Source organism: Neovison vison, chromosome 8 (genome assembly GCF_020171115.1).
Source record: "Neovison vison isolate M4711 chromosome 8, ASM_NN_V1, whole genome shotgun sequence".
In the NCBI taxonomy this organism is placed as follows: domain Eukaryota; kingdom Metazoa; phylum Chordata; class Mammalia; order Carnivora; family Mustelidae; genus Neogale; species Neogale vison.
In genome coordinates this window covers 13,340,970-13,367,244 of record NC_058098.1, presented here as the reverse complement: position 1 = coordinate 13,367,244, position 26,275 = coordinate 13,340,970, and the positions used below count along the sequence as shown (strand labels likewise).

Below are 26,275 nucleotides of genomic sequence, written 5' to 3'. Positions count from 1 at the left end.
AGCAGAAAAGATAAGCAGACAGTCCAGAACGGCTTGCCTCTGGGACTGGTTCTGCTCAGAGACTGGAACTGGGTTTAACACTTAGGATGTCAGACTCTCAGCTGCTCGGAGCAAAGACAGGACTTTCCAGTCCTCATGTCCAAGGACCAACCATGGCGTTCCAGCAGAGATGCCCTGGTTAGAAGGAAAGAGACGTCACTGGGACTCACCGACCGTGGATCACTGTGAGAACAAGGCAGTGTGCACAGGGTTGTTTTTTGTGCAATTGTTGGATGGCCAGCTTCTGAAAAATACTTTCAGAAACACTGCATTTGATAACCATTAGTGGATCTAAAGAGACCCAAGGGGGCGCCTGGATGGCTCAGTTGGTTAAGCGACAGCCTTCGGCTTGGGTCGTGGTCCTGGAGTCCTGGGATCGAGTCCCACATCGGGCTCCCTGCTTGACAGGGAGTCTGCTTCTCCCTCTGACCTCTCTCTTCTCATGCTTTCTCTCTCTCTCTCAAATAAATAAATAAAATCTCTAAAAGAAAAAAAAAAATTGAAAGAGACCTTAAAGTCAGTGACCGAAATGGGTCTTTCCACCGCATATCTCCTTTTTGACTTCCACAAGGACATCCTAAAAAAGTTATGGGCTGCCAATAAGAGGGGGAAAGGCTGGGCAAAAGAAGGATTCGGAGACCTTCAGGGGTGGCTAAAGCGATCTGATTTCCAGCCTCAGCCAAGGTGTCTGGTTCCCGCAGCCTGGCCTGGGGGGCAGGGAGGAGGGCAGCTGAGAAATGAGGGATTTACGGGGTGGGGGGGGGACTTCTCTTTTCCATATCAAGTCCAGGAAATGAAAGGCACAAATGCTCAGAGGCAATAAGGGGAGATCCTTTCCCACCCCTGGGCCCCCCTTTTATCCTCTCAGAAGCCCAGCAGTTATTAGAAAGGTGAGCCAGCCTGAGACCTGAGGAAAGAGGCGGGGCAGCTGCCTGCCATTTCTCCCAACTTTGCAAGAACAATTTAATTAAATGAACCATTTATTTCATTAAAAGTAGAGATCGACAGTTTTAAATCAGGCATTTGCAAAAAGAAAAACCTCGTTATAATCTGCCTTAAGCCTCCTCTCCCAAATAAAATACTTTGTGCTGTTAGTTCCTGTGAAAACGTAGTCCACGAGGAAACTGGGTAAGATTTTGGTTTCTTAGATAGTCACGAGTTTGCAGCCCAGCTCTGCCCCCTTAAAAGTAGCATGACCCTGGACAAGTCACTTCATGACTTTGCATCTTGATTTTAATGTAAAACAGAAAAAAGAAGATTCAAGGGGGAAATGTATTCATGTCAGTGAAATTCACAAATGCTGAGACATCCATTTAAAAAATACTTACCTGGAGCAACTGCTGTTTACTGGGCTGTGTTCCAGCCTCAGAGGCCATGGCAGTAGCTCTCCCAGAGCTTGCCCTCTGGTTGAGGGAGAAACACCAAAAATCATAAATAAGAAAGAGCGTTTCAGATCATGCTGAATGCTATGAAAACCTGTACCAGGGTGAGGGAGGGAAGTAGAGTGAACGTGGTTGGCATCAGGGTTAGATGGAATGATCAGAGAAGGCCTGTCTGATACTGAAAGTGGGAACCAGATGTCATGAAGGAACCAGCCATGAAAGCACCTGGGGGAAGGAAATTCCAGGCACAGGGAACAGCAAGTGCAAAGGCCCTGAGGCCAGAGCGGGTTTGGCAAGTTGAGAGAGCAGAGAGCTGGGTTGGAGAGAAGTCGATGGTGGCCACTAAGAGATGTTAGCTTCACTCAGAGGGCCAGGGGAAGTTAGTGGATTTTAAATGAGGAAAAACAGTTCTGATTTTTGTCTTAAAAAGAGTACTCTGGCCGCCTCATAGACCCCAGATCTGGGTGAGAAGGGAAGCAAACTATCTCTATATGTAGCGCAGCACACAGACACAGTTATTCTCTCCCTCCCACACATCTCCCTCTTTTGGTGAGAGACTAAAAGCCCCTGGGAGGGGCACCTGGGGGGCTCAGTGGGTTAAAGCCTCTGCCTTCGGCTCAGGTCATGATCTCAGGGTCCTGATATCGAGCCCCACATCAGGCTTTCTGCTTAGCGGGGAGCCTGCTTCCCCCTCTCTCTCTGCCTGCCTCTCTGCCTACTTGCGATCTCTCTCTGTCAAATAAATAAATAAAATCTTAAAAAAAAATAAATAAAAGCCCCTGGGAAATAAAGTAAAGCACTAAGCATGGGGCTTAGCACTAAGCAAGCACTCAATAACCAGGAGAGCTCTAATAATGAGTATTATTATTTGGAGGAAGCGTTTCTTAATCCCTCGCTTTTGAAGAAAGCGAGGAAATTGAGGTTTAAGGACAAAGTGAAAATTGAAGTCCTGCGGCCAACAGGGACATTTGGAAACTACAGCCACATGGGCTCTGCTCCCTCCCTCCCAGCGCCAGAGAGTGACCTGCCCTGAAACACATTGCAGTGACTTAGGGGCTGGGCCCAGGACTCAGGGGGCATCCTACAGGAGCAGCCAGAGAGTTCTTGGCTTCGTGCGGCACAGGAATCTAATACAGCCAGGAAGAAGAGAGCCCCGTTGACTGAATAGTGTGAGAGAAAGAGTAGAGCAGACAGGGTGTCTGGGAGACTCCGAAAAGGAGAGGTGGGTCTGCCTGCTGCTTGGGGTTGGGGGATTACACTGGACAAGGGTCCGGGGTAGATGCTCCTTCAGGAATCCAGGGTAGGGTCCCATCCGGGTGAACAATAGGTGTTATTCCCTAAACCACCCAAGGCAGGGGTGTTGATCCCAATGGCAACTGCGGTTTGTTCAAAACTAATGTCTTCGAGCTTGGGATCTGTTTCTTAGATGTTTTCAGGTGTTTGGAGGCCTCGGACAAAACTCTGAGAATGATTCACTCTCTTGCTTCCCCCTTGAGACGGGGACATCACTTCTTTGGTTGACTCAGATGCAAGGTGAAATGTAGAACAGGAGTAAATGGGGCCTAGCAGAGAAGCAGCAGAGAGAGAGAGTCTTTCCGAACTGCTTCCCTAGCTTGGTAGGGGACAGTTGACAGTGTGGTTGCACTTGGCCTCTGGATTTGAGTCACTACTTCACTGCCAGATTTTCCTAAAGCAGATTTCAACTCAATCACCCCATCCAAAGCCCCTTTTTCATTTTTAAAAAAAATTTTTAAAGCCCCTTTTAAAATAAATAACTTAAAATGCCCCCATTTACTATGCTGAAATGAAAACCTAAATAATACAGCCCACCCACTCAAAACATTTAAAAAAAAAAAAAGCATAGAGTGTCATGAATGTAACATAATGAAAAGATATAAAAGAAAAAACATTTTAATATCTATTTCAATATGTAAACACCCAGGCCTGACCACAATAGGAGACACAGTGAAGGAATGTGGTACGTGTACCTGCTTCTCATTAAAAAGATTTGCATTTAAGAGAGGAAAATCCAGAGCCATTCTGAAGGAGTGGAACTGGGTGTTTATGGAGTTTCTATCACATCAGCATGACTGGTTAAATCAGTGGCCATTGGGACTGAACTCAACCTCCAGCCCCTCTCCTCTCCCCCCAGAGGTCAGGGAGTGGAGCGGAAAGTTCAACCCTCTAATCCCTTGTTGGTTTCCCTGGCAACCAGCCCCCATCTTTTTAAGATTTTATTTATTTATTTGACAGAAAAAGAGATTACAAGCCAGGGTAGCAGGGAAGGGAGAAGCAGGCAGGGAGCCCAATGCGGGGCTTGATCTCAAGACCCTGGGGTAATGACCTGAGCCAAAACCAGGAGCCACCCAAGCATCCCTTTCAGGGACTTTGCAAAAGGCATTTCATTAACATAAACTCGCTGTGGTCCAAAGGGTCTTGATCTGAACAAGACACCCAGTTCACCTTCAGTGCTCTCATCACTTGGGAAATTCCAGGGTTTTAGGAGCTCTGTGCCAGGAAAGGGGACAAAAACCAAATATATATTTCGTATCACACACTCCCAAGGACTACTAATCACCCCACCCCAGCCAATTACTATGACCATGAAAACCACCAGTCCTTCTCCAGGAGCTGGGCCACCTCTGCCGAGAACCACTGCCTTAAATCCTGGTACGGGAGAGGATGTGCCCAGAAGAGCAGCATTTTGTAATTTCATCTTTGCCTGATGTGGAAGGCAGACCAGTGGCCCCTGAAAGATCTCCACGTCCAGTCCTCAGGACCTGTAACTGTTACCTTCTATGGTAGATGTGATTAAGTGGCCCCAGTGTGATCACGAGGGTCCTTGCAGAGGGAGGCAGGAGATCGGAGCACAGAGCAGGAGATAGCAGGACAGAAGGAAGGCGTTGAAGCGGAGGCACTGGGCGGGCAAGTGGCCTCCTGCAGCTGAAAAAGACAGCCCAGGCAGCTAACACCGCTGCTTATCTTCGTGCTTACCTCCCAGTTACAGTGACTGGAACTGATTTGCCATTTATGACATGATAAACTCGTTTCTCAACTATATGCATTTAAGCTAGAAAAAAGCAGGGAGGGTAGCTGAATTAAAGGAAAATGTTAAGTTAGCCCAGGTGCCCTGCGGTGGGACAGAACTTACAAAGGTGTAACGAGTATGGCCATGGGTTGGAAGATATTAGGTTAAACGAGTGCGTGGGAATTTCCAAGAAGGAAAAGTTTTCTGATGGAAGATTCTGGCCCTTTCTGCTTTTTGCTAATGGTACCCAAGCACCAGGGGTAGGTCATCACACATGCATTATCCTCCAGAATTCCTGGGAGGGACTCGTTAATTGTCTTCAGATGAGGAAACTGAGGCCCAGGAAGTATGAACATCTCATCCAAGGTCATGTCCTTGGGTTTTGGGGGGGTGGGATTTGAACTCAGTTCCCACGAATTGCATGGTTCATGCTCTCGGCGATTTTTGCTCCATGGAGCTGCTTGTCTGTGGCCACTTGCACACACACATTTGAAAATGGAGACAGTTTGGGGTCATTATTTGCAGGAAGCCAGTTGCCTTATTAGTGCTGTGTGAAAGACAGATTGATGCTCTCAGACCAGATAATTACTGGATCTTGGTTTATATCACCTTGGGAAGGGGTTGTTAAGAGGTGCCATCAGAAGACAAGACATTCAGTCTTTCTAAAGTGCCACGTGGCAGAACTTGATTGTTGTTAAGATGTGGAGAAACATTTGAGCTTGACCACTGGACACTGGCAATGTTGGAAACACCCAGTTTTGCCCAGACATGGGGAGACAGCCAAGCAGAGTCAAGAATTTTAGATTATAAGTGACAAAAGCTCAACACACATTAGTTTAAGCCAAAAGGGAAAATGTATCTACTCCTATGACCAATATGTCCCAAAGGGGACTTCAGGAACAGTGGGATCCAGCCCCCACATAATTTTGTCTGAACCTATATGCCCTGTCAGGGAGGCTCTGCCAGTGTGGTGACAAAGATGGCTGCCGGCAACTTCCGGCAGAAGTTGTCCCAGCTTGCACCGGGGTTGAGAAGCTGCCACTTTCCCAGCAATTACAGCTAACATCCTGGTGCCAATTCTCAGGGGCTTCCATTGGCCACCTGACCGACCATCCGTCACAATGGCTCAGCCCAGGCCTGGGTTACGAAATCATCCTGGGAGGCCAATAATGGGTATTATTTTTTGCTAAAAATTAATAACTGCTTGGGACTCCTGGGTGGCTCAGTTGGTTGGACGACTGCCTTCGGCTCAGATCATGATCCCGGAGTCCTGGTATCGAGTCCCACATCGGGCTCCCGGCTCCATGGGGAGTCTGCTTCTCCCTCTGACCTTCTCCTCGCTCATGCTCTCTCTTACTGTCTCTCTCTCAAATAAATAAATAAAAATCTTTTTAAAAAATTAATAACTGCTTATTTATAGACTTGAAATTTCATTCCCAGAGAGATTAGGTCTGCACAATATCTTGCCACTGCCCCTTTTCCTCACTAGTCGATGTTTCCCTCAAGACCACCCCCAGACCCGATGAGCTGCGAGGAGGACCCACAGGACTCAGAAGAGCTATTATGTTCACAGTTAGAGTTTATTACAGTGAAAGGACACAGGTTAAAATCAGCAAAGGGAAAAGGCACATGGAACAAGATCCAGGAGAAAGTAGAGACCACCTTCCAGAATCCTCTCCCAGTGGAGCACAGACGTTCCAGTGACTTCCCCCAGCACTGATCTGACAACACATGCCTGGTGTGGCCAACCACTGGCGCTCATCTGAGCCCTGGTGTCCAGGATCTTACTGGGCTCTGAGCTATAGGCACACAGCACCTCAGCGACCCAGACTCCAGCCCCCCAAAACAAAATCGGGCTCTCTCCCTAATTCCATTGTTAGCAGACACCCTCTGATCAACCTGTACTGCACAGCCCAAGGACTCAGAGCTCATCCGTCAGGAGCCGGCCAAGGATCAGTCTTGAAGAGGACCGGCTTAGGAATGCAAAGGGTTCTAGCAACATGGGCCTGCCTAGTTAACACTTTCCTGACAGACGACCTCCAAAGCTTCACAGCAGGGACCCCTCGGGAAACCAGCCAAATGGCTCAGCTCCTGTGGAGACTGCTGGATGCTGGACCTGGTCCATCAGGATATCCCAGGGGCGACGTCACGCTTCTTTCCAGTCACACAGCTGAATCATGGAAGGTAGACACGTCCTCAGAGCAAAGACGCCCTGACAGGCATCATGGCATAACCAGAGGATTGTGGACTATGGTGTCAGATCAGACCTGAGTTCTAGTCCCAAAACTGCCTCAGGAAGAGATGCATTTTATACCATGACCCATCTCTGCCCCTCCCCCTCCCTCCCTCTGTCTCAAACACACACAAACACACACTCCAACTAAAATAGAAGTTCACCATTACTGGGAATGGCATACTTGGGTATTTGTCTTCTATTCTGGGGATTGGCAAACTTTTCCTATAAAGGGGTAATAAGGGGCACTTAGATGGCTCAGTAGGTTGAGCATCTGCCTTTGGGTCAGGTAGTGATCCTGGGGTCCTGGGATTGAGCCCTACATTGTGCTCCCCACTCAGTGGAGAGCCTGCCTCTCTCTCTCCCTCTGCCCCTCTTCCTCACCCCATCCCCACTCATCGTCTTGCCCTCTATCTCAGGTAGATAGATAGATAGACAGATAATAAATATTTTAGACTTAGGCTAGGCTCCGTAGCAACTATCAGCTCTGCCAAAAAACTATCAGCACAAAAGCAACCATAAACATTAAGTGGACAAATGGGCATCAACTGTGTTGCAATAAAACTTTATTTACAAAAACAGACCGTGGGCCACAGATTCTCTTATATTTCTTCCATTCTTTTTTTTCCTTTGGTAATGCTGGCCATTAAAGTAAACTTTCAGTAACGATTATAACCAGCACTTTGAAAAAGCCATTTGATTCTTACAACAACCCTGTGTGGTAAGTAAAACCTCGTTTTACAGAAGACAGACTGAGGCGTGCTGAAGTTAAGTAACTGGTACAAGGTCATCTAACTGGTAAGAGGTGGAATTGGCCTTGGACATAAGCAGTCTGGCTGAGAGCCCACTCTCTTAGTCTCTACTCCCGAGCATTCCAAAAGTAGCTGTTAACATTATCACTTAACCAGCCCCGAAATAACCTTGAGGCCTTCAGTCACCTGAAGTTTCAGGATCAGATTAGGACGAATCCTCCTTTTGTTCAAAGGGTTGTTGTGATGTTGAATAAATAGTGTGCAGATCTCACTTCTTTGAATGAAACATGCATTAAAACCATCTACAACCAAAGCACTACATGCTTAAAAACAGAAAACAGGGTTAGCTCAGAGAAGAGATTTCTAGGGTGGACAGGTAGAATTACTCATTTAAATGACTGGTAAAAACTTGGACTCCTTTTGAAATGAAAATGTTGCCTTCTAATAGATAGAGGGAAGTAGACCTCCAAGAATATGGCTTGAAATGGGGATCTTGTACATTTGGGCACGATGGAGACTTGGCATTAAATAGCCACTGTTGTCTTAATTAACCCGAATAACATTTGTGTTCAGAGATAGAAACCTCCAAGAATCGTAGGCTGTTTTCTTCATTCGAGTTTGTTTGACATCAGATTAATTTCCTTTTAGGAAAGATTTTCGTTTTCACGCTCTTACTGTATCCCATCCATCTAGGAGACACAACTGTGCATCACAAGACAACTGAGTTACCAATCCACAGGGCAGATCTTAGAGCAGCCCAGGTGGAGAAAGTTCCTGCCATCCTCCTCTTGTTAGAGAACTTCACCAGGAAGGCGTTAATAATTAGATCCCAGAGCTGCGTCCAGGTCCACCGCTCCCAACCTGAGGCAAGGTGTCAAGGCTTTGGAGCCTCCACATCTGTCTCCTGAATGAACGCTGGCACAGCACAGCTCGCCACGTAACTCTCAGCGTCCCGTAGAACACGTAGAAAAAAATCTGAAGTGCCTTTGATTTGTCCCCTCTCTGGGAGAGAACCACCCCAAACTGTCAAGTCAAACAAAGGTGACGTTCCGTCCACCCAATACCACCTGCCCCCAGCACGGTCCTTTGATGGACAAGGTACAAATAGAAGCCTATTTGGGGGGGAAATATCCCTTTTTTCAGTTCTCCCTTCTGGTTTAAATTGATCATTTGTTACAAACAATCTGGGTGTGCTGTTGCTTATTTAGGAAATGAACCTAAACAAGCTGATGATTTTTTAATCCAAAGAGTATGTCATGATTAAGAGGTGGTTTTCGTACAGTACCACCTGATTTGGGGTGTTCGGGTGTTTTGGGTTTACAGACACAGGTTCTTGGCGTAAGGGTTCGAGGACGTGGCCTAGGGGATTTTGACAATGACCAGTGCTGGTGGAGTGTCTGCTGCATAAACCTCACCGTGACCTCGGGTATGAGAGGGGTCAGAGTGAGTTTGAATGGGTCACTGGCCTGTTTTGTAGCTGAAGAACGTGGGGTGAAGGTTTCCCTATGTTAGGGTTTATTTGACAGGGTGACGTGCTAGATCAGAAAGAGAATCCCCCTCCAGCTTGCACAGAGTGACTTTAGCCAACAGACCAAGGCGGTGTGTTTGTGGAGTAAATTAGGAACAGATTGGGCAGGTAGCAAGAGACAAAACCAGGGGCTTTCTGTTGCCCTCACTGTGGATGTGTTTCGTGTTAATTACTGCTGAGTCCCCACCGCCCCCCTTTTTTTCCCCCTTAGTTTCTCAGTCTTTGCAATCCTGGAAAAACATTTTCTACTTGGATAAAGTGGTCTAGCTCAGGGTCACACTTTGTATTACTTAATTCCTGGGACAGTTCGGCTCTTCCAGACTTTTCTGCCTCTTACAGCTAGTTTATATCAAATTCCTTAAAAAGAGGTCCCACCGGGCGCCTGGGTGGCTCAGTGGGTTAAGCCGCTGCCTTCAGCTCAGGTCATGATCTCAGGGTCCTGGGATCGAGTCCCACATCGGGCTCCCTGCCGAGCGGGGAGCCTGCTTCCCTCTCTCTCTTTCTCTGCCTGCCTCTCCGTCTACTTGTGATCTCTCTCTGTCAAATAAATAAATAAAATCTTTAAAAAAAAAAAAAAAAGAGGTCCCACCTACAGAATTCAGAACAATCCCCAGCCAGCATGAAGGCAGATTTTAGGAAAACCTGAAACAATGAGAATTCTCAAGGAGTAGATGGACATTCTAAAGGTTCCCCTCAGAAACATCTGGGTGTTTTTAAAATTTTGTTTGAAATTTTTTAAAAGATTTTATTTTTAAGTAATCTCTGCACTCAACAGGAGCTCAGATATACAACCCTGAGATCAAGAGTCTCACATTCCACCAACTGAGACAAGTGACTCAAAACTTTGTTTTAATTTTGATTATATGATAAGTATGTGAATCCCTTCTCTTTCAAAACAATTTAGAATATTCTAGCTCGTGCTAAAGTTCACGTTCATCTTTACCTCGAATTCCTGTCCTCTCCACTGTGCCTTCCAGAAGTAGTTACTGTTCTGACCCTGGGTATAACCTTCTAGAAAATTGTAACTATAAATATATATTTATAAATATAAATATAAACCTTCTAGAAATTTATAAATCCACAGTGAGGGCAACAGAAAATATAAATATAAATACCTATGGAAGATAGGTAGTAGCATTGTGTGAGTTTCTAGTAAATGACAGTAACATGCAGTACATAACTTTCAGAAAACTGTTAATTTCACTTGGTATTATTTTTTGACATGTCCCTATTAATATGTGGAGATGTGGTTCATTTCTTTCAATTAAATTTAGTTTTCCACCGAACGAATATACTACATTTTATTTTTCTAGTAACCTTTGGCCAGACAGCTAAATTGTTCAATCTTTGGTATTTACAAATAATTCTGTAATGAATGACTTTTTACATGTCCCCTGTTCCTCTGCATGGGTTTTTCTCTAGGGAATTACTCAGTATGTTCCCTTTTACTTTTAATTTCGCTTTTTTAATCTAGGAAATCCATGCATAGAGTTTAAAACTCATATAGGTCTACAAAGGAAAGTGTTAGAGGAAACAGCAGTCCCCAGTGGACCCCACACTTACCCTTTCTTTCTGCCCACAGACAACAACTTTCAACCCTTACCGATTCTTTTGGTACTTATCTCCAAATTTCTAAGTAACCTGCTTATGTTATTACTTCTTGATTTTTCAGTTCCATTTTAGGCATGCTCCCTGACTTCCCAAAGTAGAGGATGAGAATTTAGCTCTCTTTCCTCACCCTGGCCCCCAGCACACACATGCAGACTTCCTCCCCACATCCTGCTGCTATCAATAAGATGTCATTTCAGCTGTATCAATATTGAACATTTGCCTTCTTCTAGCTACACAAAATACTTTTCACAGACAGTCCATCCCATACGCAATAATTGCTTTTCCTGGTTGATGCGCTGGCCTAGGAGCAGACATTTTTCTATATAAATTCTTTCAGCGGATGAGTGTAGACGGCAGCTTCTCCCTCTCATCCAGGGCACAGAAGCCTGCTCACCCGTGGTTGGGTGCGCGGCTTCAGAACATACAATCGCGCAGGGGTGAAATGGTACAGGGGTGAGTCATGTGTGGAAACACCCCCCCAAAACCATTTCCCGGGTCACACACCAATTCCCTGCTTGACCCAAAACATTTGCTTTCCTTGGTTTTTCTTCATTTCTCGCTGAGTACTCTGCCGCCTACCAGCCAGGACCCAGAGTGCTAAACTTTGGCTTCTGGGGCCCTAATGAGGTGTTTCACCGAATTTCTGTGTTCCTGGGCTTGATTCTTCACAGTTGTGTGTGTGAGCTGAGATCACCAGCTGCATTTTTCCCCCTTTTTTTTTTCAGGGTCAAGAAGGGTTTATGTCGTTAATTATTTATTTTTGTATTAGAAGTGAGACAGCCTCCTGGTGAAAAATTCAAGCAGGAAAAGACGTGTACAAGGTCCCCTTCATGCCTCCTGCCACCACAGCCTTTCCAAGGCCTCTGCACAAGCAGGGCTGCTCTGGGGCTCCATGACCTGGGTTCACATCCCAGCACCCACTAGCTGCGGGGCCTTGATCAAGTTACCTAATCGTTTTGGGCCTCAATTTTCTCATCTATAAAATGGGAAAATAATAACGCTCAACTCATAAGTCTTTGTGGGGCTTAAATGAGTTTATTTGTACAGTGGCACAGAGAAAGCACTTAATAGATATTAACCTGGAATATTACCAAGTGTTGTATATCCTTTTAGACCAGTGGTTCTTACCTTGGCCACACATTGATATTAGGAGGGTGGAGAGATTTCCAAATGTCTGATGCCTGGACTCCATCCTCAGAAATTCTGATTTTATTGGCCCAGGAGAGGGCCTGAGCATCAGGGTTTTTACATGCTCCCAGTCATTGCAGTGTGCAGCCAGAACTGAGAGCCATTGTGCCGAGTATTTTTCACATGTATCAGTTAGGATAGGTGAGGTTATGCTGCAGTAACAAGCATCTCCAAGATGTCATCCACTTCTCTTTTATGGTATATGCCCGTCCTGGTTTGTTGCAGCTCTGACCCACATTATCTTGTCTCTGGAACATTTAGTCTTGTGAAGTGGGAGGAGAGAGCATGACCAACCGTGCATTGGCTTTTATTGGGGCTTTTTTGTTTGTTTTATTTTTTCAGTGTTCCAAGATTCATTGTTTATGCACCATGCCCAGTGCTCCATCCAATACATGCCCTCCTTAATACCCACCACCAGGCTCACCAACCCCCCATCATCCTCCCCTCCAGAATGCTCAGTTTGTTTCTCAGAGTCCACAGTGTCTCATGGTTCTTCTCCCCTCTCTGATTTCCCCCAGTTCACTTTTCCTTTCCTTCTCCTAATGTCCTCCGTGTTACTCCTATGCTCCACAAGTAAGTGAAGCCATATGATCATTGACTCTCTCTGCCTGACTTATTTCACTCAGCATAATCTTCTCCGGTCCTGTCCATGTTGATACAAAAGTTGGGAATTCATCCTTTCTGATGGAGGCACAATATTCCATTGTATCTATGGACCATATCTTCTTTATCCATTCATCTGTTGAAGGGCATCTTGGCTCTTTCCACAGTTTGGCAATTGTGGCCATTGTTGCTATGAACATTGGGGTACAGATGGCCCTTCTTTTCACCACATCTGAATCTTTGGGTTAAATTCCCAGTACCATGCACTTGCTTTTAAAGCTTCGGACCAGAAATGAAACACAACTTCTGCTCACATATCATTACCCATGCAAGTCACACAGTTGCATCTGAGTCAAACAGGGAGTATATATTTCAGGGGTCACCAGACTTTTCCTGAAAAGGGCCAGATAGTAAGTATTTTAGCCTTTGCAGGACACCTGGTCTCTGCGGCTCCTGCTCTCCTCTGCCTTTAAAGCGCCAAACTTGCCATAGACAACACACTGTTGAAGAATGGAAAAAGTCAGGGGCGCCTGGGTAGCTCGGTTGGTTGAGTGTCCAACTCTTGATTTCGGCTCAGATCATGACCTCAGGGTCATGGGGTCAAGCCCTGTATCGGGCTCCATGCTGGGTGTGGAGCCTGTCAAAGGTTCTTTCTCCCTCTTCCCCTCCCCACACTTGCACACACATGCACTCTCTCTCTCAAAAAAAAAATTTTTTTAATGTGGAAATTCATTCCTAGCTTATGAGCCATATGCCAACAAGCAGCAAAACAGATTGGACCCATGGGTGTCGTGTGCCCCTGGTGTGGGTCACCCTCCTACAGGGAGAAGCTCTCCAGGAAGAGACCCCAAATATGGGTGAAGAGTCCCGCAGTCTATAGGGGACTGTGTATAGGGGAGAGGGAGAGAGAAGGGACCTTTTACTGCACAGTTGTTACTTCATATCTTTTTTTTTTTAATTTTTTTTTAAAGATTTTATTTATTTATTTGACAGACAGAGATCACAAGTAGGCAGAGAGGCAGGCAGAGAGAGAGAGGAGGAAGCAGGCTCCCTGCTGAGCAGAGAGCCCAATGCGGGACTCGATCCCAGGACCCTGAGATCATGACCTGAGCTGAAGGCAGCGGCTTAACCCACTGAGCCACCCAGGCGTCCCTGTTACTTCATATCTTGGTGATAGTTTCACATCAGGAACTCCCAAATGACTTTGCTTTTTTAATGGTGGCCTAGATTTCCGGGGTAAGGATGGGCCATCATGGGGTTTTGTTTGTGCGCTTGTTTTTATAATTAATCCTCCTGTGAGGTCACCATGATAGTGCACGTATCGGGAGGAGTATGACGACATCCACAGAGACCATAGTAAAGAGACAACCAACATACATGTCGGCTCTCGCGGTGGGTTTTAGACAGTCTGCGCTGCTTCCCTGCAGTCTTCTAGGCCTCCCTGGAAGGGGAAAGGCTTGGGGGGGGGGCTCCTTTCTTGCTGCCATTCCTGGATCTGGCAACGCTGAGCACAGTCGCAGTTGCGGGGACATTTGGGGGAGAGGGCTAGTATAAACTAGGGGCGCCTAGAAGGGAAATCTCGGAAGCCGTCAAGCATCGTCACCCTGACCCCACATGGAGACACAGCTGAGACCACATGGAAGCCCATCAGGAATGACCCTGACTGCCTGTCAGCAGGGGGGATGGGAGAGAGAGGCGCCGCCGGCTGGTGACTCTGTCCTTTCTTTCCACCAGGACACCACGACGTCGGTGCGCATCGGCCTGATGATGGAAGAAATGATCTTCAACCTTGCAGATACGCATCTGTTCTTCAACGACCTGGAGGTTTGGCACCCCCAGCCCCGCCCCGTGTCCTAGTCCCCATGCTTAACGACCTGCAGCGGGTGCAGGGGAAGAGATGTGGCCTTCTCTCTTTTCTGCTTTTCCTTTTTCCTTTGGAGGCTAGAAACTTTTGTTGACAACCCCCAAGAAGGCACAACGCTGTGGCCAGCGACAGTTTATTGAAAACACACTTGGCCAGCTGATCGCCACAGCTGCCCCACGCGGCCGGCGGGCTTCTCGCCACTCTGGCGGCGATGACCACTGGAGGTTTCGCTAATCCGATTAAGGCCATGCGGTCGCTTCCTCCTGAAACTTACTATTTAATAAGTTTATTGAGGCAAATTAGTACAGATCCTCCTGGGTCAGTAATAATTAGCAGTGGGCCAGGATGGAAGCTTTTAAAAACAATTTACATTCCCCTGAAAACACGTTTTACAGAGAGAGAGAGCAAGCGGAGGGACTGGTGCTTATTTAGTGTCTGCTTCTGTGCCCGAAGCAAGTGGCAAAAGAGATAGGAAAGGGGAAGGGGATAGCATCAGAAATGAATTGAACTCCTTTGTTTATATCCAGCCTGTGGCTGAAAGATTTGAGAAGGATTTCAAATGGAAAACATATTTAAAATTGAATTATTAAAGCAAAGCAAAGGAATAGAAAGCTAAGTTCATGAATAAGGGTAAAGCACTGTACCAAAAACTCTAGCTCAGGCCAACTACTGCAGTGAAGTTCAGAGTTAATCTCTCTGAGCTCCCTAGTAGCCAAAGCAAGGAGGGAAATACAATGCATGACTTAACCTCTGATGAAAAAGCAAGCAGCTTTCTACAAGGTGAGAAGGGGTTTGGTGTGGCTTTGTTGTTGTTGTTGTTGTTGTTTTGGCTGATAAGAGGATTAACGGAGGGATCAAATGGCTTTGCAAATTGTATTTGTGTTTTTGGTTTACCAGAGTGAAAAATGGAGGTAACTTAAAATTATCCTGTGTATGAAAGAACAGTCCAGTTTATCTTAGCAGGAATATTTCTTCCTGGAATCAAAAGTCCCTGGGACTAGCCTGTGAAGTAGAAATATAAAGGCTCTGAATTCAGATCTAGCCTGGTTGGCACCGAGCATGAGTAATACGTATCATCAGGAAGGTTTTCCTTCCCTCACCACCTCCCCTCCAGCAGCCCTGTTTGTTTCCTATGATTAAGAGTCTCTTATAGTTTGTCTTTCTCTCTGATTTCATCTTGTCTTATTTTCCCTCCCTTCCCCTATGATCCTGTGTTTTGCTTCTTAAATTCCACACGTGAGTGAGATCATGTGATAATTGTCTTTCTCTGATTGACTTATTTCGCTCAGCGTAATACCTTCTAGTTCCATCCACATCATTGCAAATGGCAAGATTTCATTTTTTTGACGGCTGAGTAGTATTCCATTGTGTATATATACCACATCTTCTTTATTCATTCGTCTTTGAAGGACATCTGGGCTCTTTCCATAGTTTGGCTATTGTGGACACTGCTGCTATAAACATTGAGGTGCGGGTGGCCCTTTGGATCACTACGTTTGCATCTTTGGGATAAATACTGAGTAGTGCAACTGCTGGGTCATAGGGTAGCTCTGTTTTCAACTTGTTGAGGAATCAAAGAGAGGATCTATGCAGAAAGTCATTGATGACAAAAGAGAACATTGGCATGGTAGGTTGTTCTGTGAGTATCAAGCCCAGGAGTGTCCCTTCAGCCAGATGCAACGTGCAAGCCCACTTTACAGTGACTTGGGGAAAAAGAGGGAGGTTGGAGGGAGGGCGAGAACAAATGAGCAAAACAAACATGGCAGTTGAATTCCGCAAATATTTATGGAGCGTAATGTAATACAGAGTCGGCTGATTGCACATCACAAAACCTGATTAGCTTTAGCAAAGGAAGAGCGATTATTGGCTCTTATAGTTGAAAAATCCAGGCTGGTTTTAGTCTCTCAGGATCTCCTCCTTAAAATGTTGGCTCCATGAGGGCAGGAACTCCAGCTGTGTCACCTTCAATGCCTGGGGCCTCAGCAGTAAACAGCCAAACAAATCCATAAATGAGGAAGTCCGTTTAATGAGATGGTCGTGAAGAAAATACAACAATGAGATATGATAGTGAGTGATGGGAGAGAGGTGTAGGCTGTGAGGAGGTGGTCAGCGTTTCTCGAGGGAGTCAGGAGAGGCCTCTAGAGGAGGGGACACTTGAGCTGAGGCTTAAAAGAGGACAGCAGCCAGCCAGGTGGAGATCTAGAGAGGCGGGACCAGCACATGCAAAGGCCCTGGGGTGGGAAGTGTGTGAAGGCCACAGTGACTATAGTGAATGAGTGAAAGCACAGTGGCAACTGGGATAAGAGAGTCTGGAGAGGGAGGTGTGGGCCAGACATGGGTCGTGGATATCAGAGTTTATCCTACATGCTGTACACAGCGTGGGGCCAGGGAGCATTAAACAGGAAAAGCTGTGTGATCTCATTTATGTTTTAAAAGGACTGCTCTGGCTGCTGCGTGGAGAATGGGCAACAGGAGGCAAAGGGTGGAGGCTGGGAGACCAGCAAAGAAATTATTGCAGTTGTCCAAGCAACAGAAGAAAGTTGGTTGGATCAAGGCTTCGGGGTTGCACTAAAGGGGGTTGGATGGGGGATGAGGGAGAGAGAAGAGTTGGGGTGCGGCGGGAGGCTTGGCTTGACTAGGGTTACAGTGCCATCCTCTGAGATGGGCAGATGTGGGAATGCAGGGGGGAAACGCACCCTTCTGTTGAGGGCACATGGGGTTGGAGGTGTCTGCGACACCCGGGGAAGATACCAAGGTGACGGGCACAGGTAAGAGTTAAGACCCACACAGTAAGAACGCCTGACACACAGTGGGCACTTTATTGGTGTGGGTTGAACCTGAGCCTGAGGGCCAGGTGTTTTGCTGGACTGTTGTGTATTTCAAAGCAATGTCTTTAGCCCCCTCGGCTGTTGCTCATTGGTTCCAAAGCGGAAGCCACACCTCCTGGTGAAGGATTGAATTCCCAGCTGGAGCTGCCCAGGGAAGCCAGTTTGCTTTTACTCCCTAAATGCTTTTCAGAAATGTCCCCGGTGCCAGACGCCCCTGAGGCTCCCCAGCAGAACTGAAACCGTGGTGCCCATGTTAAAACCGTTAGCTCGCTGGGGCAGGAGCCCCTGTCCAAGTCCACGGGGCAGCCTCCCGGTGCTTCCCAGGGAGACTGTGGGAGTCGGGAGAGGGCCATGGCCCACCCAAAGCCAGTGAGACCAGCCCCTGCATGGATGGTTAGGTGTTAGGGGCTGAAGTAAGAAGACCCTCTCTCTGCTCGGAGCCTGTGGGGCCATCTGTAAAGAAGGGAGTCCGCTCTCGGTCTCGGCAGCAGTTTCAGGGAAGCCCTCCCCCAAGGGCTGTGGACTCAAGGACAGATGAGACCAGCAAGATCCCCGCCCTTAAAGCACTGACCTTCCAGCTGGGGAAGCAGACCTCAAACAACCAAATATTTAATGTCAGATAAAGTGCCCCAAAGAGAGACCAGCAGAGATGGTCCCGGAGCTGTTATTTCACTCGCTACGACCAGGTAAGGCTTATGCCACATTGGAGCAGACACCTGGACCAGGTGACGGAGCAGGCCACGTGGGTGTCCGGACAGGGAGAGTGCAGACGAAAGAGCAGGGCAGAGGCCCTGAGACATGGTCCGAGTTGGCAGGTTCCGGAGACAGGGAAGCCGGCACAGGATCAGAGAAGATGGCAGTGGGAGTGGGAGCTCGCTGCAGACCACGTGGGGCTCTGAGCCATCCTAAGGCTTTGGATGATCTTCCCAGGGTGACAAGAAGCCGCTGGAGGGTTTTAAGCAGGAGAACACCATCTGACTTACGTCCCGAGGCTCCATCAGGCTGCTGGGTAAACAGACCAGAGAGGGCAAGGCTAGAAGCAGGTACCTGAGCTCTGTCAAGTCAGGCACCCAGCCTCCCACGTGAAAGCACCCAGGAGGAAGACTCCAGAGACAGGGTAGGTGCCAAGGTCAGCTGTATCTCAGGCTCTCCAGGACACCTGTCCTGAGCTCAGGGCAAGCACCTTCTAATCTGTTCCATCTGCCTTGGCGTCCTGGCTCCGCCCATGCCTGGCTGTGTGCCCGGGGCAGGGGTGTCCCTCTCCTCTAGTCTCATTTCCCTCATGTGCTCAACAGGTAGAAGAACAACAGAGCTTCCAGGTTGTAATGATGATGGGGGAGAGATGTAATCCGCCCGCACACAGCCTGACCCGCCGCACGTACCCAACAAGCAGGCACCTTTCCACCAAGGGTGCAGCGCGTGTTCCGGGGCTGGGCGAGGGCGGGGAGTACTCCACGGTACCAAGGCAAACTGTTTCCTTTAATTTGTTAGACGTCGTTTATCTTACTACGAGCTAGAACAATACAACTCCTGATTTCACAATGATTCAAAAGCCGTGCATGCAACACAGAGATAGGACAAGGTCACGGACTCCAGCTGCTGGGGCTTGGGCATAAATTCCGCCAACCAGCTCCTCGCTCCAGGCCACTTCACCTTTGTGCAGGAGCAGCTTGGAAGCTGGGCCAGAGGACGCGTCATCCAAAATGTTGTCTGGGTTGCGGGGCAAGGTGCGGGTTCAACTGAAGCTGGTGCGCTTATGGCTCAAGAGCTGGGGAGACCATCCTTGGGGCTCACTGACCTGCACTCACCCAGAAAGCCCTTTAGTGGGGAGCCTCCTGAGCTGCCACTTCGTAGAGGGCTATAGGACTCACAGCCAAGGCCGACGCTTGACCTAGGCCTGCGGCCTCCATTCCAGCTGAGCTGAGGCTCTAGGGAACACAGCTCTCTTGGCTTTGACTTCCCGGCTCAGGCTGCAGGGGAGGAGATGCCGGTCAACATGGCCCCGGGGTGAACAAAGCATGGCGGTTCTGCATTAGAGAAAGTTCTGGCGTCATTTTCCCCGTCTTCCTTCTTTGCCCTGATTCTGCCTTGGCTTCTTTGAAGAGTACATGAACCCCTGAAACTGAATGTAACATATCTGCATGTGTGCAAGTGTGCATCCCTAGAGAAGGTGGTGGGAGCATCCCATTCCTCTAGGGTTAGGATTTGCCCCAATATTAAGCCGTGTAGCTTTGGGAGATTCAGCAGTTCGGTTTCTTCTTCTATCTCCCCATAAACCCAATGAAACCAAGAGAAGGCAAAAGAAAGTATACTTGGAGCTGAATTAGAACCCAGCTCCATTTGTAAAAAGAAATTTTGGAGAGACCTCAGGACTCTCTGCCCAGGGCCAGACACTCCCCGACACCCCGCCGAGGTGTAGGCTGGAAGGCGGGGAGCACGGGTTGCTCCCTGGGCTGGTTCAGTGTGTTGCCAGTGGCAGGAAGCAAGCGTCCTGAGAGCTCCCCACCCCCACACGCATGCGTGCTGGGGGACTCGAGCACCCGCAGGGGCCGTCCACAGCTGGGAGGCCCTGGCATTTACGCCCAAGCTGGTCTCCACCTGTCCAAAGGCTGGGTGACGGCAGGAACTTGCTGTGGCATAGGAAGCTCTTTCCTTGATCCACCCCAGAATGAATGGGGTGCTTGCAAAGGCAAGGTTGGCAGAGAACCGTGACCTTCAAAGCAGAGAAAACACCCAACGAGTAAGGTGGCAGTGGAGGCACAAACGTCGAAGTCAGACTTTGGTGTGAACCCCGTTTTGCTGTTCACTGAGTGATCTTAGACACAATGTGACTTTAATGTTGTGGACCTCCGTTGCCTCTTCTGTACAACGAGGATGAAAACATACCTTGCAGGCTGTTGTAAGATCAGAGCTGGAGTGTGTGCAGTCCTGCTCCTGGACCCAGCTCCTCCGCTGTACAAGGATGCCCTGCGCTGGCACGTGGACTGCCTGGCCTGGCTAAGTCCCCAACAGTGACAGCAGAGACTGGGCTCTTTGTAACCAGATCCGCAGCGTTGACCATCGTTTGCCCTCTGCCCCTGGAGACCCGGAGCCATGAAAGGTCTCCGCCAAGCCTTGCAAGTCACCCGGAGAGATGGGAGTCGCTAGGAGCAAGTCCAGATCCAGACCTGGGAACGGCCCCTCTTGGTGGTTGTTCCTAGACCCCATTCCTGGACCCCCTGAGACTCTGCCTGTGCCCACTCAGCTTCAGGGGCCACTGGGCTCTCCCTCGTTGGCAGGTAAAGGAGGTAATGTAGGCAGCCAGGGCAGCCCACTTCACAGGAAGTGTGAAGCATTTCTAGTAAGTGCCTACCCAACCCGAATGCCAGCACAGAGGTGGAATGCTATCAGTAAATCTTGAAATGTCTTTGATGGGTGCAAAAAGTCAAAGGACGAACTGCAAACCTCCCCTGTCTGGTGGAACTTTACCAGAGACAATATGAGGCAATGGTTGAAGGCAAAGATTCTGGGGCCAAATGGCCTGGGTTCATAACCCAGCTCTGCAGTTAAAAGCTGTGTGATCTCAGGTGAGTACTTAACCTCTCTGTGCCTCTGTCCTCATCTGCAAAATGAGAGTAATTATAATTCCTGCCTCATAAGATTACTCAGAATTAAATGAATTAATGTATATAAAGCCTCTAGAACATAATAGCATGACATAACGGATGGTTATCAGTATTATTAGTTTTATTTTATTATAATTATTTTCATTATCATCATGTGCATATAGGATCCTGCAAAGGTGCCAGGAATTTGTGACAACTCTGTGCAGCCCGTCATGTTTCTTTCCCCCCATTTTACAGATGAGGAAAGTAAAGGTTAGAGAGGGTTAGGGATTTGCCTAAGCTCACGGCAGCTGTAAGTATTAAGCCCAAGATTCAAACCAGAGTTTGCTGGACTCCAAGGCCTGCACTCTTAAAAAATGCAAATCTTCAAGAAAAGAATTCGTTCTTTCTGTTTCAAGATACTATAACTTTGGTTAAAAATAGATTTGAAGGGCGCCTGGGTGGCTCAGTGGGTTAAGCCACTGCCTTCGGCTCAGGTCATGATCTCAGGGTCCTGGGATCGAGTCCCGCATCGGGCTCTCTGCTCGGCAGGGAGCCTGCTTCCTCCTCTCTCTCTCTCTGCCTGCCTCTCTGCCTACTTGTGATCTCTCTGTGTCAAATAAATAAATAAAATCTTTTAAAAAAAATAGATTTGCAAATCTAGAGCTTGTTGAATGGCTGAGATTGGGTCAGTGGTGTGACTGGGAACGTTTCCAAATTCCAGCAAGAAGGCGCTCAGTTTGGGCAAGAGAAAGACGTGAAACGGAGGCCGTGGTGAGCCAGGGCCAGCTCAGTGTGTGGGAGAGCGTGGGCGCTGTTACCGTGTCCTCTCCAAAAGCACGCACTGTTGGGGTTTGCAATACCTTTATCCTTGTCATCGGTGTGTTTTCCCTAGACCCGAGGGCAGGGCCATCCTGCCAGGAGGATGTGTTTGGAATTGGGAGGGAGGGTGCCAGTCGTCCCGGGAAAGGGAAGAGCTACTGGCTTGCCGCAGGCAGGACCCAGAATGCCAAATAACCCGGCCCTGTGGACTGCCCTGTGCGTGAGGAACCGTCACACCCAAAAAGCCGGCGGCACCCCCTGGAGAATCATAGCGCTGAGGCCTTGAGAGCTGCCGGCCAGCTGCATGAGATTCCTGGATCACGCAGTGGACAGCCCAACCCAGGCTTCAGGCAGCTGGCTTTTCCTTGAATACTAAAAAGAGAAAAGAAAGTGTTAAACGTATAAGTTTTTTTCCTTCTCATGTCTAGGGGTGGAAACGATTGAGCCATTAAGCCAGTGATTTCATAGGTGATATTACTTAGGATGAGGTAAACGTTTTACTTATTTTTTTAAAGATTTTATTTATTCATTTGACAGAGATCACAAGTAGGCAGAGAGGCAGGCAGAAGGAGGGGGGAAGCAGGCTCCCTGCTGAGCAGAGAGCCCCAATGCAGGGCTCCATCCCAAGACCCTGGGATCATGACCTGAGCCGAAGGCAGAGGCTTTAACCCATTGAGCCACCAGGCGCCCCTATTTTTTACTTCCTTAGAGTTGAGGGTAGGGGCCGAGGGAGGGGGAGAAAGAGAATCTGAAGCAGACTCCACGCCCAGCGTGGAGCCCGACTTGGGACTCGATCCCATTTCCCTGAGATCATGACCTGAGCCAAAATCAAGAGTCAAATGCTAAATGGACTGAGCCACCCAGGGAACCCTGAAATGAGGGTTTTAAACATCTGAAAAGGAGAATAGATTTCAAGATAAAATGAGAAGTAAACGAAAGGGCCCTTCATAGATCAAACTCCAAGACGGTTCCACATGAAGGATCAGAGCCTGGAACCATGGCCATGGAGGCTCCAACTCCCCAGAGAGGCCTCGCAGGGGGAAGAGAATGGGGATGCCACCCCGGGATCAGAAGGACCCAGGTTCAAATCCCCATCCCACTCCTTCTTAGCTCTAAGACCTTGAACAAGGCACTGAATTTGGCCGAGTCACCACTTCTTCTGCAGGTCCCTGTGGGACTGAAATGAGGAAAAGCCTTCAAAATCGGTCACTCTCCCATTCCCGCACTTCTGCTTCCTACCACGCAAAGAGCGCTAGCATTTTGGAAAAAACAAACCATGACCATTTAAAGGGTGAAGTCCAGCATCCTTTCTTCAGCAATTAAGGAGAAAAGAGTAAACTAGAGTATGATTGGGTACGTCACAAACAGTAATGGTGAATATTGTTGGAAAATTGTTCCAGTCGTAGAAATTATGTTTTGGTAATTAAAATCTCTGTGTGATAGCAAATGTATTTCTTACTGAAAGTCATGGTCAAAACCATTTGGAAACCGATGTCTAGAGCAGTCCCATCTGGTAGATTTTTCTACAGTGCTGTAAATGTTCTGTCCAGTACAGTGGCCACTGGCGACGTGGGGCTAGGAAGCCCTTGAATTATGCCTAGCGCAACTGAGATCCGGAATTTCTATTGTATTTAATTTTAACTCATTTTTTAAAGAATTCATATATTTATTGGAGAGCTAGAGACAGGGAGAGAGAGCAGGAGCATGGAGGAGAGGGAGAAGCAGGCTCTCCGCTGAGCAGGGAGCCCGATGTGGGGCACATAACTTGTGCAATCCTTGTTGTTACACGTTGTCTTGGTCTGCTCGGGCTACCACAACAGAATACCACAGACTGAATGGTCTAAGCAACAGAAAGGAACTTTCTCACAGTTCTGGAGGCTAGCGGTCCCCAACTGAGGCGCTGGCAGATCTGGTTTCTGGCAAGGACTCTCTTCCTGGCTTGTAGAAGGCCACCTACTCCCCACGTTCTCGTGGCCTCTCCTCAGTGCGCGTGCAGAGACTGAGAAAAGGGGCTCTCTGACATCCCTTCCTTGAAGGGCACTAATCCTATGAGATCAGGGCCCCACCCTTCTGACCTCATTTAACCTTAACATTTACTTTCTTAGAGGCCGCAGCTCCAAATCCTGGGATCCAGGGCTTCACCTTATGGATTGTGGCAGGAACACACACATTCAGTCCAAAACACCCATTTTACAAATGAAGAAACTGAGGCACGGAGAGGTTACGTGAACCAGAGTCACACAGTTGGCGGTGGCGGTATTCAGACCCAGGCAGCCTGGCTCCAGAGTCTGAGGGCTCACCCACCGTGCTCTGCTGCCTCTCCCACGGGGAGTGACCACCATCTGGTTGGGGAGAGAAGGTTCCCCAGACTCAATACAGTGCTGTAGACCATGGGTTCATACGGAAAGAGAGAGCAGAGAGGGTTGGTGTAGCCAGGATGACGTCTGGAGAAAGACAAGCAAGGTCCGACAGCAAGAGGAGAAGAAACTCCTGATGTAAATGCACAAGACAAAGACAAAAGCTCCCCCAGGAGTTAACACAGTGTCTTCCCATTGTATACACAAAACAGAAGCCCCACAGGTAACAACAGAAGCCTTCACGCCCCACCCAGAAGGTGGACAGAGCCATAGAGGATCTGAATGCATTTCTAGAAAGAAGGACGCCGGCCGCGGCAGGAGCTGAGCGCAGGACACAGCCAGGAATGATAAACACGGCCACGGCCGCAGCTGACACGTACCTCATACTGTCCACGGGGCCGCCGGCACTCATTCACTCAGGCCTTTCGCCGCTGCAGAAGCTAAGTACTGGGACGTACCCCCATTTCTGAGATGGGAAAACTGAGGCACCACGATGCTAACTTGCCGGGCGCAGACATTATTGAGCTCCCGTCGGGGCAGCGCACGTGCATTTCCTCACGTGTCACCGCTGCCTGTGAGGGACGGTTCTTCGGCTGTTTGACGGATGAGGAACCTGAGCCCAGAGAGATCCCACGGTACGAACAGCGTGCGGGCGGAAGCCCAGGCCAAGCTGACTCCAGCACAGTTTATTTTTTTAAAGATTTTATTTATTCATTTGACAGACAGAGATCACAAGTAGGCAGAGAGGCAAGCAGAGATAGAGAGGGAAGCAGGCTCCCCGCTGAGCAGAGAGCCCGATGCGGGGTCGATCCCAGGACCCTGGGATCACGACCTGAGCCGAAGGCAGAGGCTTTAACCCACTGAGCCTCCCAGGCGCCCCTCCAGCACAGTTTTGAGATGAGCCAAGGGGACAAAGAAGGCACACGATTGGCAGAGAGCAGGGAAGAAAAGTCTTCTCTAAGAAACAAGAGGGACCTAAAGGTTTGGGGCCAGATTCTAGAGTAGCCGGGTTGGCAGGCAGGCCCAAGGGGGAGCATTTCGATGCGCTGCCAGAGTTTCAGGAAGGATCTCACTAGAGAGAGTCCGGAGGGGCTGGAGTCCGGGCAAGCCGCGGCTGCTCGCCGACTGCACTGTCCAAGGGCTGCCGGATGCTGCACGGCTCTGCAGGGGAGTGAGTTCTCCGTGTCAGCCCCGAGCTGCTCTCCCAAGCATCCCGTCAGCCGGCTGACCATGCGGCGCAGCCCACAGCCTCTTCGGTGCTCCGCAGATGAGTCCCCAACACTTAGACAACACATGAGCGACAGCCCGGGTTTCCCTCCCAGGGAGCAGGCCCTTCTCCGGCCCGTCTAGAGGCCACAGGACGCGATCTCACTTGGAAACATACCTGCCTCGGAAGAGGAGGGGTGGCCGGGGAGTCCATCCATCCGGTCACAAGAGTGATTTTTCTAAAGCAAATTTGTCAGCAGTTTCCTTTTGGCATTTGTGTCTCCAGGCAGCCAAGGACAAAAAGGAACGGGATCAGACCTCAGCAGCGCAGGCTGGGGAAACCCCGCCTGTCACCGGCTTAAGCCGAACGAGTCTTGATACGTGTTTGTCCCTGAGCTTGCTGTTCGGAACTGAATGACGACGGGAAGGCCAAGTATCCGAGCCTGCGGGAGGCCAGGAAAAGATGAGTCGGCCTTAAGTTACGTTTTTATTAGTAAAACAGGAAAATCAAAAAGATCACGAAGGAAAATAAGCGTTTGGCAATTATGAGCTAGGAAAAAAGAAAAGAGGTAGAGGTGATAAGCCACATCCAGAATGAAAGGCTGGACGTTATTGTAGATTTGGGAGAGATGCATTTTTTTTAAGATTTTATTTATTTATTTGACAGACAAAGATCACAAGTAGGCAGAGAGGCAGGCAGAGAGAGAGAGGAGGAAGCAGGCTCCCCGCTGACCTCGATCCCAGGACTCTGGGATCATGACCTGAGCTGAAGGCAGAGGCTTTAACCCACTGAGCCACCCAGGCGCCCCGAGATGCATTTTTTTAAATTAGGAGAATACTGTACAGTATTATGCCAGTGAACTTGAAACCTAGATGAGGTTGACACTTGGCAGGAAGACCTAAATTACCAGAATTAACCCAAGGGGAAATTTAAAAATAAACAAACCAATGATGATGAGAGACGAAAATGGCAGTTAAGGACGTAGTCTCAAAAAAGGCACCCAGTTGAGCTGGTGGTAAACAGGAATCCCACCAAATATTCAAGGAAAGGATAAATCCCATTTAGCACAAATTACAAAGCCAAGAAAAAGATGAGAAGCTCTCCACCCCCCATTTTATGAGAGGACCCTCCCCCGGAAGCTAAATCTGGACCTCGAGCACAGGACAAACGGACAGATCACCATCGTTGCCACTGAAGGCGGGACACCCCTGCGGTCCCGCAGGCACTCTCCCCTGCGCCTCGTGACTCT

General features: G+C 48.5%; 1 protein-coding gene across 6 annotated transcripts in view; it reads left to right on the top strand.

Annotated features, from left to right (window-relative positions):
- The window catches only part of EYA2 (EYA transcriptional coactivator and phosphatase 2), a 273,242-nt gene that overhangs the window by 208,578 nt on the left and 38,389 nt on the right, over window positions 1-26,275 (top strand). For all 6 annotated transcript variants that reach the window (XM_044262903.1, XM_044262904.1, XM_044262907.1 and 3 more), the window contains one exon: window positions 14,099-14,188. In XM_044262903.1, coding sequence (XP_044118838.1) covers window positions 14,099-14,188 — 90 coding nt within the window. The remainder of the gene's footprint in view (window positions 1-14,098; window positions 14,189-26,275) is intronic.